Source organism: Acinonyx jubatus, chromosome A1, assembly GCF_027475565.1.
Source record: "Acinonyx jubatus isolate Ajub_Pintada_27869175 chromosome A1, VMU_Ajub_asm_v1.0, whole genome shotgun sequence".
In the NCBI taxonomy this organism is placed as follows: domain Eukaryota; kingdom Metazoa; phylum Chordata; class Mammalia; order Carnivora; family Felidae; genus Acinonyx; species Acinonyx jubatus.
In genome coordinates, this window is record NC_069380.1 from 14,358,801 (window position 1) to 14,374,038 (window position 15,238).

General features: G+C 41.9%; 1 protein-coding gene across 11 annotated transcripts in view; it reads left to right on the forward strand.

Moving 5' to 3' along the window:
- The window catches only part of NBEA (neurobeachin), a 676,718-nt gene extending 665,979 nt beyond the window's left edge, over window positions 1-10,739 (forward strand). For all 11 annotated transcript variants that reach the window (XM_053214308.1, XM_053214315.1, XM_053214324.1 and 8 more), the window contains 4 exons: window positions 3,702-3,803; window positions 5,718-5,914; window positions 6,695-6,846; window positions 8,893-10,739. In XM_053214308.1, coding sequence (XP_053070283.1) covers window positions 3,702-3,803; window positions 5,718-5,914; window positions 6,695-6,846; window positions 8,893-8,983 — 542 coding nt within the window. In that variant the 3' untranslated portion in view covers window positions 8,984-10,739. The remainder of the gene's footprint in view (window positions 1-3,701; window positions 3,804-5,717; window positions 5,915-6,694; window positions 6,847-8,892) is intronic.
- Window positions 10,740-15,238: the final 4,499 nt, after the last annotated feature.

Below are 15,238 nucleotides of genomic sequence, written 5' to 3' on the forward strand. Positions count from 1 at the left end.
TCAGACAAATCTGGGACTGCTGGCAAATATAAATCGACACTTTGCCAATATTGAAACACGTTATAGCAATGTACATAAACTTAGAATACGATGGCACGCTCTCTGGGGCTACCATCCCCCTCCTCCCATACTCCATCAAAGAGATGCCTCAAAAGGAGAATGGAACCTGATGGATGGGAGAAAGCTCACATGAAACCGAGCAGTTCCCGGAGAGACAGAGGATGGGTAGGTCTGAAGGAGGAGGTATTGGCAAACCAGAGGGAAGAGCGTGGTGTGTCTTGCAGGGCAAGGTGTCTTAGTTACGCTCTTTCCGCCCAGAATTTTCCCAGACCTGTTGTTGCCTTCCCTCTGGCCACAGTGGGGCGTAGAATTGGACAACCAGTGTGGCTGCTCAGTGCCATGGGCCACATCCGTGCCAAACAAGGGGCTTTCAGGAGGCAGGCACGATTCCCAGGCCTTGAACATTCACTTCCCCCATCCTGCCCCCTCCACAATGAGGGCCAGGCATGGCAGCCCAGGAGACAACTCTCAGAGCAGTGTCAACCCCAAAGCACAGGGTGGCTCCCTAAGAGACAAGAATTGGGTGGAAGGGGCGGGGGGCACGCCATCCAGAATAGGATTTACAGAGAAAAACAGGCCAGTATGCAAGGAACTCAAGCACCATTTAAAAGAAGATCACAGGGGCACCTGGGTGGCTCAGCGGGTTGAGCATCCGACTTCGGCTTAGGTCATGATCTCACGGTTTGTGGGTTCAAGCCCCCCGTCGGGCTCTGTGCTCAGAGCCTAGAGCCTGCTTCAGATTCTGTGTCTCCCTCTCTCTCTGCCCCTCCCTCACTCATGCTATGTCTCTCTCTGCCTCTTAAAAGTGAATAAACGTTTAAAAAAATGTTTTAGTAAAAAATAAAATAAAATAAAAAATCACAAACTCAATAACCGGGTGAGGCAGAATGAACAGAAGAGAAAAATAAACGGAACTTTTAAGATACAACTTTTAAAATAAACAGTCTATGGGGTGCCTGGGTGGCGCAGTCGGTTAAGCGTCTGACTTCAGCCAGGTCACGATCTCGCGGTCCATGAGTTCGAGCCCCGCGTCAGGCTCTGGGCTGATGGCTCAGAGCCCGGAGCCTGTTTCCGATTCTGTGTCTCCCTCTCTCTCTGCCCCTCCCCCGTTCATGCTCTGTCTCTCTCTGTCCCAAAAATAAATAAACGTTGAAAAAAAAAATTAAAAAAAAAAAACAGTCTAAAAGAGAGGACCAAACTTACTAGTAATGTTCTATATTTCTTAAGCTAGGAGGTGACTACAAATGAATGTATTTCATTCTTTTAATTTCATGCATGTGCTATAAATATTTATATGTAATTGATTTCTTTGAATTATTTATTTCTAAAAACAAAGGAAGATCAGGACACTTTGTGGGAGCTACCAACTTGAAAAGAATTTGTGACCCTGGAAAAAAAAATTAATCTACAGAAGTGTTTATCAAACTTGACTGTTACACTGATCCCTTTTAAAGAGAACAAAATTGTTATTAACACCAAAAAACAAAAACAGAATGAAACGAAAATAACCTCTGGCTTTGAGAAATGTGTTCTAGGACCCCACAAACGAGTCTGAGAAACATTGACTTAATCAATTAGTTCATCTTAGGTTTTAAAACATATGTAAATTTTAAATTGCCACAGCATAGATGTTAGACAGCAAAAAAGAGATCTCATCTTTATAACTGATGAAAAAATATTTTTAGAGTATCAGTGTGCCTGGGTGACTCAGTCGGTTAAGCATCTGACTCTAGATTTTGGCTCAGGTCATGATCTCACATTCCCTGGGTTCAAGCCTCGTGTTGGGCTCCACACTGACAGTGCAGAGCCTGCTCAGGATTCTCTCTCTCCCTCTCTCTCTCAGGATAAATAAATAAATTTTAAATAAATAAACATATGTGTGTGTGTGTGTATCGTCAAATTATAAACCTGAAATTTAAAATTTTTCATAGAACTTTATACTCCCAAGAAAATATCCACAGACCTCAGGGTACAGGGACCCTAGTTTGAGAAATACCAAGAATTCTGGAAGAGTTGCAGTTACACGACCGAGTTCCAACATGCCTTTTCAAGGAGAAAAAGTAATGGTCAATAATACTGATAGCTTAAGATGAAATATACATAAAAAGTATAAAAATATAATAATAATATAATAAACTCTTTGCTAAGATGATACTGTAGAATAAACTAAACAACACAGCCAGGTAAACCAATGTCAGACAATAGGAGTCAGCTAGAACTGTTTAAAAATTAAGACAGAAAGAAATGGGCAATGTAACACATTAATAAGTGTGATGTTAATGAAAAATGGAAATACTGGGGTGTTACAAGGCATTGATAAATATTTGTTGAATCTGATTCAGTGGTTCAAGTCCAAATTGTATTGTTACTAAGTATTTCGCATCCTGCTTTCTGATCGCCCCACCTTCAGCAGAATTTCACTTCGGTGAATCGTTTAGGCCTTCACAAATGCCCAAGGTGACCAGCACTGGCTTTCTTTTCCCATCCACCAAACAGAACCACTCAGAGCCCTAGCCCTACCCATTCACCTTCCACAGTGCCTCTGTGACTTTCTGTTGTTTTCTTTTCCTTCACATGTCTGCACCCAAGACTGTAGAGACCCCTCATTTCTGTCCCAAACTGGCTTCTCCAGTCGGTTTGCCTCCATACGACAATGTTGGGCATAATGCCCTCTCAACTTTGCTGACCCTTCTCACACAGTCTTTGTACAGGTTACTCACCAGATAGTCTGATATTCTCTTCCTAAGGAGATCTTTTGATCCCTTTTGTACTCTGCGAACACAATCTGTTCTTCCCCACACTTGGCATTGTCGAGTGCCTCCACTGGAAAGCCTGGGAAAGGCCAGGGTTGTTTGATGAGTTGTCAAGAGTTTCAGGGTATGCCTTATGCCTCCTCTTTATACTCCCAGCTCCTAGTCTCCTTAGAGAATGCCTTTCACTTAAAAGTCATCCATTTAATGTTTGTGAAAGCACTTAGCAGTGAAAATGCTTATGGCACGTAATGCCGTTGGACTTTTAGCTAGGTTTGACTTTATTAAGTCAAGTGGAAACTTAAGATGATCATCTCTTTTTTTTTTCTTTACTACTTACCTCTCACCTCAGAATCAAAGCGTGTCATCCAGTTTTGTTGGAGATTTTAGGGAAAATGTTTAAATGGGTAAAGGCATGGGTTTCAAAATTAGACAGCTTCAACACTTACTAGCTGTATGAACTTATGCAGATTGAATAACCTTGCAGAGCCTTAGGTTTCTAGCCATAAAATAAGTATAATAAGTGTACGTACCTCCTATGAATATTGCCATCACCAAATGAGATAATGCATATAAATACCTTGGCAGCCTTGGTGTGTTTCCTAACAATAGGAATAAAAGAATAGCTGTCACCACTGCCATAATGTCGTAAGCACATCACATTTGTTAACTTATTTAGGCATCTGAACAACCCATGTAGTAGTTTTACAGAAGTAGTAGGTTACAGATGAGGAAGCAGTAGAGAGGTTAAGCAACCAGCTCATGGTTACACAGCTAGCAAATGCCCATAATAGATGTTCACGGTTATTATTGTAAATGTTTGACGTAGTGGTGTAGCTCTTCGTTTCTGCCATTGGTCTGTAGTAACCCACTGCTCCTGTTTCCTTGCAGGCGACTATCCTGCCCCAAGAGCTGTCCTCACAGGCCATGACCATGAAGTTGTCTGTGTTTCTGTCTGTGCAGAACTTGGACTTGTTATCAGTGGTGCTAAAGGTCAGAAGGCATTTGTTTTGTTTTAAGTCTTTAAAAACTACTATTCTCTCAAGTTAACCATGATTTGTGATTTATTTCCTTTAGGAAATAGACATTGCCCTGTATAGACAATGTAATCCCTAGGTTCATTGCAACTATTTTGTTTTATTATTACTTACTAGTACTAATATCAAATGTATATGAAATTTTATGGAGTATTTTGTGGTCACCAGCACTCTAGCCAGAACCCTGGCAAACTCAACTGCAACACATCCCTATGATGCAGCCATTAAAAATAACCTATAAAAGATGGGGGAAGATATTCATGATGCCGTGGGGGCCCTGAGGGAAGTCAGGTTGCTTATCAGACGTGGCCTTGGACCCCCCTCCCTCCAGAAGCCCCTTCCTTCATCAGGCCCGGGACTGTGTTGAGGTTGATGGGAAAGGAAACATGATTACTTGGAGTTTTTGACTTTTGGTGAAAGAAGCGTTGTTTCAAGAAAAGTTAGGAAACCTGGATTCTAATTCTGGAGCAGACACCAATTCACTGTGAGAGGCTCTGGGGCAGGAAGAAGCCTAACGCTCAGGAAAAACTTCAAGAAAACCACAGGGGCTGAGTGGATGCTGTCTCAGCGGAGTTAGAGAGAAGGCTGGCAGGCCGGGGACCAGTGGCACAAGAACTTGCGATGTTCCTTTTATTTTGAGGGTAGTGGGAACTCACTGGAGATTTTTAAGCAAGGTTGATCGTATTTGGTTTTCAGGAGCTTATCCTGGCCGCTTTGTGGAGAATAAATGTAATGTCTGAAGGTAGCGACAGTGTTTTTCACTTTTGTATGTAAGAGTGAATAACCCTATGGACACGTAGGATATTTTTAATAAATGTCTTTTTAACTAAAAAATAAGTAACGATAAGTGTAGTTATCCTATCCTGTAAAGTGAAAGGAAAGAAAAGGAAAAGAAAAATACAGACACATGGTAGGTATAGAAGAAAACATTAATTTTGTACAGGTGATGGGTGATATTAGAGATGATTGCTGTCTTCTTTTTCCTTCTAATTTTCTGTCTTTTCTATCATGCACATCTATTTAGTAAAAATTTAGGTATAGCTTTACAATGCCACTTGTTTAATAAAATTCCCACCTACTGGAGTCAGTTGAAAAATATAATTCATTAGCTGTCTTTATGAGTTTTTTTTTTTTTTTGATTGGGAGACAGGTAATACCAAGCTATATTAACCAGTTATTTTTATGAACTTGACTAGTGAGATTTTTATCTTATCAACACAATTTCTACCAGGAGGAAGGAAAAAAAAATGGGAGCAAAATAAGTCAGCCCCCATACTATTTTTATTCTCTCACTTCACTATTCATATTTAAAGACAAAAAGTGTTTTTACACTCTGAATCACTTGTTTTACAGTCTGAATCACTTGATTAATTATCTTGACTTTGCCTTTTACATTTTAGGTATGAATTGTAGAAAAGGTGAAACTCATTATGATAGGAACGTATTTATGTGGTATAATGTTAAAGTTCTGATGAAACTAAAGACAATTAGCAGTTGTGTGGATAATTCTAAACTTTGAAGAAACATTTCTAAAATCGCATGAAGAGAAAACTTTGGGACATACAGTGTTTTAATCTCACATTATCTATGGACTGTATCCTTTTTTAAGAATATTATCTCACGTAGAAAAAGACCAAGTATTTCCCTAGATGAAAAGTTGAGAAGGTCAGCTCAGAAGACACAGCTCCCTGTGTTTGTTCTGTTTAAATATAACATCAGTGCCTGGCTCCCGCCAGCGTACCTCTTTTCTTTTCTGCCTCCTTCCACAAATCTGAGTGTATGTACCCAGGTAGGGTCAGTGTGTTTGTAGGAACCCATAGGTGACTAGTCATTAGGAGTGACTCTGGCCGTTGATATCCTCCTTCTGCAGAGGGTCCTTGCCTTGTCCACACCATCACTGGAGATTTGTTGCGAGCCCTTGAAGGACCAGAGAACTGCTTGTTCCCGCGCTTGATTTCCGTCTCGAGTGAAGGCCACTGTATCATATACTATGAACGAGGACGATTCAGCAATTTCAGCATTAATGGGAAACTTTTGGCTCAGATGGAGATCAATGATTCAACACGGGTAGGTCTGCATGTTCGGTGCTCAACAGGGACGGAAGCCATCAGATTGAAGATCGACTATCTCACATTAAGTGATCCATAATACAGTTTCTCTGGTATCCAGATAAAGAAATGTGTGGTGGTTTTAAAAGCAGGCAAATTCATGTAGATTGATGCTTTGAACAAACCCAAAGTTCATTTAGTCCCAAGTAGGTAACTCTGTGGATTTGATTTTGGAGATGACAGCTTTCGTTTGATGAGGGTCAGACCCTTAAGGAGATTTTTCTTCGGCTCTTTTATAAGCAGCGCTACACCCCCTGACATTAAAAGTGAGTTTATTGTCAAAGAATCTTCTCTTCAGAACCCTAGACCAAAAGTACATGTACCAGATTGCCCTTCGCTCATAAGTGAATTGTAATTATTGGTTTATCATTATTAAAAGCTGTTTTGAAATGATGCCTCTGCCATTTGTTCTGAAAGTCTTGACATTGTTGATATTCAGACTTAACAGAACATCATGTTACTCAATTCTCAAGTTCTTCCCGGATTAGATTGATAATATTCTCTTTGGGACGTCTGTTATTTTGTAACCTTAATTGGTTTTAATAAGATCCTTTGTTTATGTAAGAACTCTGATGAATTCCACATTGGAAATTTTGTAGACTGCACTTGAGAAAACTTGGACAAATGGCTAAAAGTAGAAAATAATTATGAGGGAACTGAATTGAGTGCTTTTCAGTAATGACCATTGACCGTCTGGGAAAATCTGAGAGAAATGGCTGCTTTTCTGCCTTTTCTGAAGGCCATTCTCCTGAGTAGCGATGGCCAGAACCTGGTGACCGGAGGGGACAATGGTGTGGTGGAGGTCTGGCAGGCCTGTGACTTCAAGCAGCTGTACATTTACCCTGGATGTGATGCTGGCATTAGAGCAATGGACTTATCCCATGACCAGAGGTGAGCCACATGAAGGAGAAATGTAATCACTTGAGAACTGTCCTTGAAAGTCCTGTACCTTCTACCAAGGGTGAAATGTGCTGTGAATAAGTCTCCAGCATCCAGATGGAAGAAAGGCTAGCACAGAAAAGGGTAAATTGAGGAGGGTAGTAAATGCTCTAGGAAAGGATTCTGGTAAGATGAAAACAGAGGAAGAGAAGAAGGCAGGGGGAAGAAAGGAAGGAATGGGTCAGAGGGAGAACAGGCACATCAGACACTGCCCAAAACAGAACTGTTCCCACTAACGTCCCTGCTCGAAGATCCTCACTTAGTCTCAGGGTCCACAGGCTTCCCTTCTGGAAAGCGGAGACACGTGTGTTTCAGCAGAGGTGCGTTTCAGCTCGAGTCATACTTGTAGCTAGCAGTTCCCAGCAGAAGGCTCAGTGTAGACCAGAGCTGGCCTGTTTTAAAAAGATACAAAACAGGGCACCTGTCAGTTAGGCATCCGACTCTTCATTTCGGCTCATGAATTCACACTGAGCACAGAGTCTGCTCGGGAATCTCTCTCCCCCTCTCTCTGCCCTCCCCTATTCATGAACTTGGGTGCTCTCTCTCTCAAAATAAATAAACATTTAAAAAAGAATGACAGGGGCACCTGGGTGGCTCAATCAGTTAAGTATCTGACTCCGGCTCAGGTCATGATCTCACAGCTCGTGAGTTGGAGCCCTGCGTCGGGCTCTGTGCTGACAGCTCAGAGCCTGGAACCTGCTTCGGGTTCTGTGTCTCCCTCTCTCTCTCTGCCCCTCCCCCGCTCGCACTCTGTCTCTGTCTCTCTCAAGAATAAATAAACATTAAAAAAAAAAAAGAATTGGTATGGGAATTAATTAATTTGATTTTCCATGGTTCCTCAGTTGGCAACAGGATTTTACTGTTTCCTAAAATTCACCTTGGGGTTTATTATAAAGTGAAAAGAATATTTGGAATATCGTACATTTAAAAATTTTTAAACTCGATAATCTTAATGTGGTATGTAATTTCTCTCTTATTTTTGCTGTATATTTAACAGAAATAAGGAAAGCTTACTAGCCAAAATTTTCAACCATCTGTGTATTCTTTATAAAAATATTGTTTTCAAAATGTTATAAATATTAAAGCATATATAACACGTTTAACAAAGCATCACACAATCTAGTAAAATGGTACTGACGTCATCAGGAAAAGCAACGCAATTTGATTCAGTTTGGGGAAGGGATATTTGATCTGCAGAAAGCAAAATTAAGCAGGCTAAGATTATTAGAGTATTCCAAAATGCTGTCGTCCATACTCATGAGTAAATGGGAATGCTTTATTGTGTGATTATGTGTATATACATGAGTGTTTCTAAAGTTTTTGAAATAAGGTACTTGAAATTGTGTTAAGTAGTTTAAGTGTTCTCCCTGGCGTTCTTAGTCGTTCATGTATTCGTGTAGCAAACATCTGCTACTACCGTCATCGACTGAGCACTACCAGATAATCATAATTGTATATGAGGGAAGCGGAGACACCCCAACAGAAGAGGGAAGGGATCAACTTTTCCTGAGGGTGAGGGGGCAGGAAAGGCTTTATTCAGTGGGCACCGGGAGAGGGGGTAGATGGGAGCACCTGCAAGGTCACAGTAGTGCCAGGGGGCTCCAAAGAGGAGTGAAGAAAGATACTAACAAAGTTTCTATTTCTATTTTAATTTCATCCCTAATTTCAATTCCGTTTGCCTTTTATAATGTCCCTGGAAAGTTAGAACAGCAACACGTGCATGTAAGCCATGTACACACATTGAAGATGCACACCCAGAGCATTTATCTGATGAAGTGTCCGATCAAAAACTAAGCAAGCAGTTCAGGTCTGGCAGTTCAGGTGTGAGCAGGATAGATTCAGCTTCTCTCAGGAGAACCAAGAATAAGTTGTAACCCTCTCTCAATGAGCACAAAACCAAGACTTGGTGAACTTAGAGACCATGATACCATCTACCGTAAAGCAGCAACCACATCAGTGATTTCATATCGCTCTTAACCACCATCTCTGCTTTTCCAGGACTCTGATCACTGGCATGGCTTCTGGTAGCATCGTAGCTTTTAATATAGATTTTAACCGGTGGCATTATGAGCATCAGAACAGATACTGAAGACAAATGAAGAACCAAAAGCCAAGTTAAAGCTGAGAGCACAAGTGCTGCATGGAAAGGCAATATCTCTGGTGGGAAAAAACTCGTCTACATCGACCTCCGTTTGTACATTCCATCACACCCAGCAATAGCTGTACATTGTAGTCAGCAGCCATTTTACTTTGTGTGTTTTTTCACGACTGAACACCAGCTGCTACCAAGCAAGCTTATATCATGTAAATTATATGAATTAGGAGATGTTTTGGTAATTATTTCATATATTGTTGTTTATTGAGAAAAGGTAGTAGGACGCTTCACAAGAGACTTTTGACAATTCTGAGGAACCTTGTGTCCAGTTGTTACAAAGTTTAAGCTTTGAACCTAACCTGCATCCCATTTCCAGCCTCTTTTCAAGCTGAGAAAAAAAAAAAAAAACACGTTTGATACTTTGTACATCAGATGCATCTTATTTAAAGGGATACTTTTGTAAAAGTAAAACCTTGTATAAAGAACAAAACGTTTCTTAATTTTATTGTGGAGTTACAACTTGCATGTTCTTTAATCCTGATGTCTCGATGGAACAGGTGCATTCAGACTATGAAACAGAAAGATCCGTCCAAGGACACAGCTTGTACGAAAGGGTTGAATTTGGGCTCAAACAGTAATTTTTGACATTTTCACCAAAATATGGTTTGCACTTTTTAATCTAAATTCATCCCTTCTAAGTGAAATTTGCTCATAAAGCATTTGGATACTAAGCCATTATTTGCCATTTTTGCTACTTTAGACACAGAAAATTAAGCCCTACCCTTCATAATTTGAAGACACAGCAGAAAGGGGGCTTAGGGATGAGGTCTTGGTTTTTCTTGTATAAATAGAAGTCACGCCCATTAGTTCCATAGTAATGACTTCCCAACTCCTGGACATCTCTTCCAGACTCATCCTGCTGGCTTAGCGTGTGTACATTAGGGGAGGAGAATCTGATGCTAACTATTTTTGGATTTTTTTTTCTCTTTGGTTCTCGAATAGCTTAGTTTCTTTAATAACAAGCCAGACTTTATTATAACAATAACTGAGGCTATTCTTTTAGGTTCTTGTGAAATTCTCACCTAAAGCCACATTCTTAGCCTAAGGCACTTCATCTTTTATGATATAAGATGATGGGTGTCAAATGATTTTCCATACATTGTACTGATCAAGTTATACACCCAGGGGTATATACACTTTATTCATGTTTCTTCTTTGTATATTTGGTGACTGTATCGTCATAGATGTACATATTGTGTCGGTAGGGCTATGAGGCATGTTACAGGAATGTGATTTTCTCAGAATTTACACTCACTTGCAGTCATTTATTTAAAAAGATAACACAAGATAATGGGTTCTTTGTATTGGCACTTTGCACCAGAAACATATCATTATTTATTGATGTGATTACTTATTTGTCATCCACCTTGTATTAGTAAGTTTTAGCACTGAATTCCTTCTTCATTGTTGTTTGTATTTATGAGATTCTGAAATTCTGGGGAATCAGCGTAATGATTAAGTTATTCATCACCAGGCTGTAAGCAATATCTTGAGTTTGTAGCTTAGAATTGGGAGGATACTGAACATCTGGAAGACAAGTTCATTTCATCTTGAGATCATGGTGAAATATTTTGGATATATAAATTCCTTAAGCTATTGTAACCATGTTTTATTGCAAAGATGTAAAATATGCCAGATGTGTGTGAGTTGGAAATCAAAAAAAAGAAAAATAAAATATGCAAAGAATTCACCGATTGTTTCACATTTCATTGGACACTTCACCAACACGCATTCATTATGTTGTCATACAAGTTTAAGAAATCAACATCACCTTGTATAAAGGCCCGTGGCATCTAAAAACATGAAATAGGGTCCTAATGAGGTTCCGTAATTTGCTGATACACGAGCTGCTCTGCTTGACCATCTGGCAGGGATTTGGGGCAATGGTGACCAGAGGGAAACGGCCCTGTTGTTTTCTTCCACATAATCCACTTTTTGGGTTAGTCTGTGTTTTATTTAAAGGGAACTAAACGCAGGTGATGGTGAAGAATATAACTGCTCATCACATGAATGTTATCGAATAAGGCTGTTTTTGTTTGAACCGTGTGTTCTAGAATTTATCATGTCACGCCTGCATGCCACAGGCAGGGGACGAGCAACCTGGAGGAGGGGTGCAGCTGCCAGGCGGGCAGGCGGCAGGGGTGATGCTCCGGGGACCCGGTCACTCCACGCCGTTTCGGCACAGGCCACAGGCCCAGGGCGTGACGGGACTGCACGTAAGCCTCCGTCTACGTGCTCGAGACCAAAAGGACAACCAACAGCCACCCGAGAGAGACTTGCTCCTGTCACTCTCCACTCTGTCGCCAAGTCAGACATCTGTCAGCCACCGTAAGCCCAGCCGGCTCGCTCAACCAGCCTCCTGGCAGCCCGTCAGTCGTTCAGTCAGGCTGGCTACCCGCGCTCTTTAAACCAACTCCCCACTTCCAGAACCATCTATCCGAACTGTCACCAGAACCTCCCGACCTGTATCCGGGTCTCCAGCCAGACCCTCCCGCCACACTTGGCCTTGCTCCTAGAGGGTCTGGTGCAGCACCACCCAGTCATCCCGCGGCCGAGCACCTGGCAGTGGTTCTCTTTAAACTCTGATGGGCGAAAACTTGCCTGGGGAACTTGTGCTCTTAAAAAAGAGAGCTTACTCTAGGCCCCATCCCCACCAAGTGATTCCGGCACAGGTCATCTGGGGCACATTTTCAACAACACCGATGTGAGGGCTGAAATCCAAACCCAGCAGAGCATGAAAGTCCTTCAGGAGGGAAACATTCTCATTATCCCTCCCTCAGGGGAACCCACCTATTTACAAGCCCCTGAGAACTTCCCTGTGCCTTGGTCCCTAGTGTCCTCCCTGCCCAGAGAGCACCCCTCTGCCTGCACTATGTGCTTGAGCTCCTTGTTGCAGATTGACCTAAACCAACCTGGTCACGCGCCATCTTTCTGGCATGTGAAGGTAGTATCCAAACCCCACGTGCACAATATATTATCAGGAAAACAACTTTCAGGACCAATATCTTCCACGTGTAGAGATACCTTTTCAGCGAGCACATTTTAGCAGGCAGGCAAGTAAAAGACCCATCAGAGTTATTCTGTGAGCTTGGTGAATTCCAGTGCCTTTCTAGATGATCTGACAACCATTTGACATAGAAAGTATACTGAAAGCAGACACCGGCATTCTGTATAGGAGCAGGACCCTATCAGCCTTGTGATGGCTTCAGAATCTGCCAATCCAATCATTTAGGTATCAGCCTCAGGCACCCTCATAAGAGTATAAAGACCTCAGTGGATTCTTACACCCTGGTTATGGAGAGGCAGGAAAGGTCTCTAAAATACTGCAGCCAGTGCATAACTGGACTCACATGTATCCAATACCACTACTTTCATCAATGAGAGACCCTTTGTAATATCCCTTATGCTAATTCAGAAGGCAATACTATCCCCCACTGAAGAGTCATTCTTAACATTCACTATCCTAACTTAATAAAAAAAAAAAAAAAAAAAAAAAGCTTCTGTTTCCTTTTGGAAGAAGGAAGATGGAGCTCTGGGCCCTGACTTACATTGAGTCTGGAATGTAAATCTCTGATCTGGACTGTAAAGCTCTGACCAGAGTAACTGACCGCCCCACAGAATGCAGTACGAATAAGCACATACTATCCCGATGTCTCTAGTGCATATTTTGAAGTAACTTACAGCATCATAACACTTGTACTTATTGTTACAGATTCAGCCCAAGTGCTCCCTCCTCTCTGAGGCCCTCCCCACCTGCTGAGTTAGCTTGCCCCCACCAGGTATGTCCCTGTCCCAGTGCTGAGTAGTAATATTGTCCGAGCTTACTTGCCTCCACCACCCCCCCACCCCCAGGACTGCGAGCTTCTTAGTCAATGGCATCCTTTTATCTTAGATCCTTAGGAGAATGTTGGATTCAGATAAATTGCCAACAAATGTAGACTTGCTGGATGTATGGATAACAAATACCAGATCCCTGGGTCAAGTGACACAGTTGCCTGTGATGCTCGAAAGCCTGCCAACCTACCTCTCTCCACTGCCTCAGGCTGTCCTCTCCTGCCCTGCTCTGTGGTCCCTCCAGAGAGCACCATGCCCAGTTACCACCACAGTCATGGGCTTTTTCTAGTACAGTTGAAGGGATCATTGGTTATAGCAATTACCATAGCTACAAAGGAAAGAAAGAAAGAAAGAAAGAGCAAGAAAGAAAGGAAAGAAAGAAAGAAAGAAATAAAGAAGAAAGAAAGAAAGAAAGAAAGAAAGAAAGAAAGAAAGAAAGAAAGAAGAAAGAAAGAAAGAAAGAAAGAAAGAAAGAAAGAAAGAAAATACATTTTTGAAATCCTGCTTTTTATCATATTCATCCAGTTGGGAAAAAAGGGGGAGCCAGCTGGCAGATGATTTGGGATAAGAACTTCTCCTGGTATTCTGGTCAATTCAAGCACGGAAGGCATGAGCCAGTAACTGGGCTCCTCACTCTGGAAGTAAACTGTGAGTTCCTTCATCAACTCACATTTTAACCATGAGTTCAAATGGGCATAGGAACATCTACATTACATGTTGTTTTTGACAATCAGCTTTCTTAATGTATGTCAAGCACCTAGTGGAAAACCTGGCTCTCAGTAGAGTTCAGACAGTCGTTGCCTTCTACAGTCTAGTGAACATGCTCCATTTCATCTGCTTGGCATCCTCTATTTGTCTTCTATGAATTTGGGGGAAAGGGGTAGTTTTCCTCCCTTTTTTGTACTGAAATTTACTGGAACCCAAACCTTGGGACCTTTTAGACTCATGCCTGTCCAACTATATCACCTCCATTCTGGTGACCTCAGTGACTGAGCAGTGGTAGGTCTTCCAAAGCCTTCCTTGAAATGTTTTTATCCTGAAGTGATGGGGAGAACAATTCTCCTCTGGTGTCACTAATCTGTCAATAAGAAACCAGAGACTCCTAACAACCATGTTCCCCATTACATAGACAAAGCCCATTTACAACAGCTGAGGATAAAGCCATGGGAAATAAAAGATCATGTACACTTGTCTGTCAGCCACAAGCCCATGAGGACCTAAATTGACCTCATTCTTACAGGTGACCCAATTCTGGACCCCTGATTTACTCAATGACCAATGACCTGCCTGACTTAATTGATCAAACCTTGGTTTTTGGTGCTTGAGATAAAATGAAAGTGTCCTTGACTAACACAGTTCCCTGCCCCCAACTCCCTACCTCTGCTGGAAAAAATGTGGCACAATATACATTTGGTAGTAAGACTAAGCATATTCCCAGCTTACGTAGGACCTGGCGATCTCATGTTTAGGTAAAGATCCAAATGAAATGCCTGCGTTTCTCCATCAAGTAGACACGGGGAAAAATAACTAAACATAGACGCTGACTAGAACAATCCAGACACAAAAGAGTACATGCTCGAGTTGACATAAGGTGCCGCTGTTCACTGACACGTGCTGTTAAAAAAAACGGGACAGTGATTTTCTCTGACTTTCAGTCAGAGATTGTAACAGATAAGGGCCACGTAGGGGATCCTGGAGGGCCAGAGTTCTACCTTAGGGCCTTGGGTTCTCTCTCATGAGCTGGGTACACTACCCAGCGACATTCGTTGAGCTGTGTGTTCAGTAGTTATTTGTGTCCTTTTCTGTGTGTATGCTATACTTCAGTAAAAACAGTACTTTAAAATTGTTAAATGTGCCATGTCTCACATGGACTCTTGTGACCACTGAATTTGTGAGACCTAAGCTTGTCCCATAGTCAGAGCCAAGGTCCACCACCGGCAGTAGCCTCTTTCTCCTATGGTCTGTAGACCTTATGGTCTTGGCTGCCCTGTCTCAATGAGCGCTCTTTTCTTCTAATGACAGCCCTGGTTCCAATGTCTTCTCCTCCAGGAAGCCCACTATCCTCACAGGGGAAGGCACCTTTGGTGCCCATCTCTCTGGGCACAAGACTGCACAGCTCTCCTTTGGCATCCATCTTCCTGTATTCCCACTGCTCATTGACACATACCTTCCCTCACTACAAGACAGCTCAACTGTCGGGATTTTCCCTTTTGGTGTCCCAGGCACTTAGCACAAAACTGTATCGTCACTGTCATTTATGTGTCCATCTTTCCCACTGCGCTGTGAACCTACATGCTAAGCCGTTGAACATGTTGATTGAATGAATCAATAAACCAATGAATAAGTAAACGTATG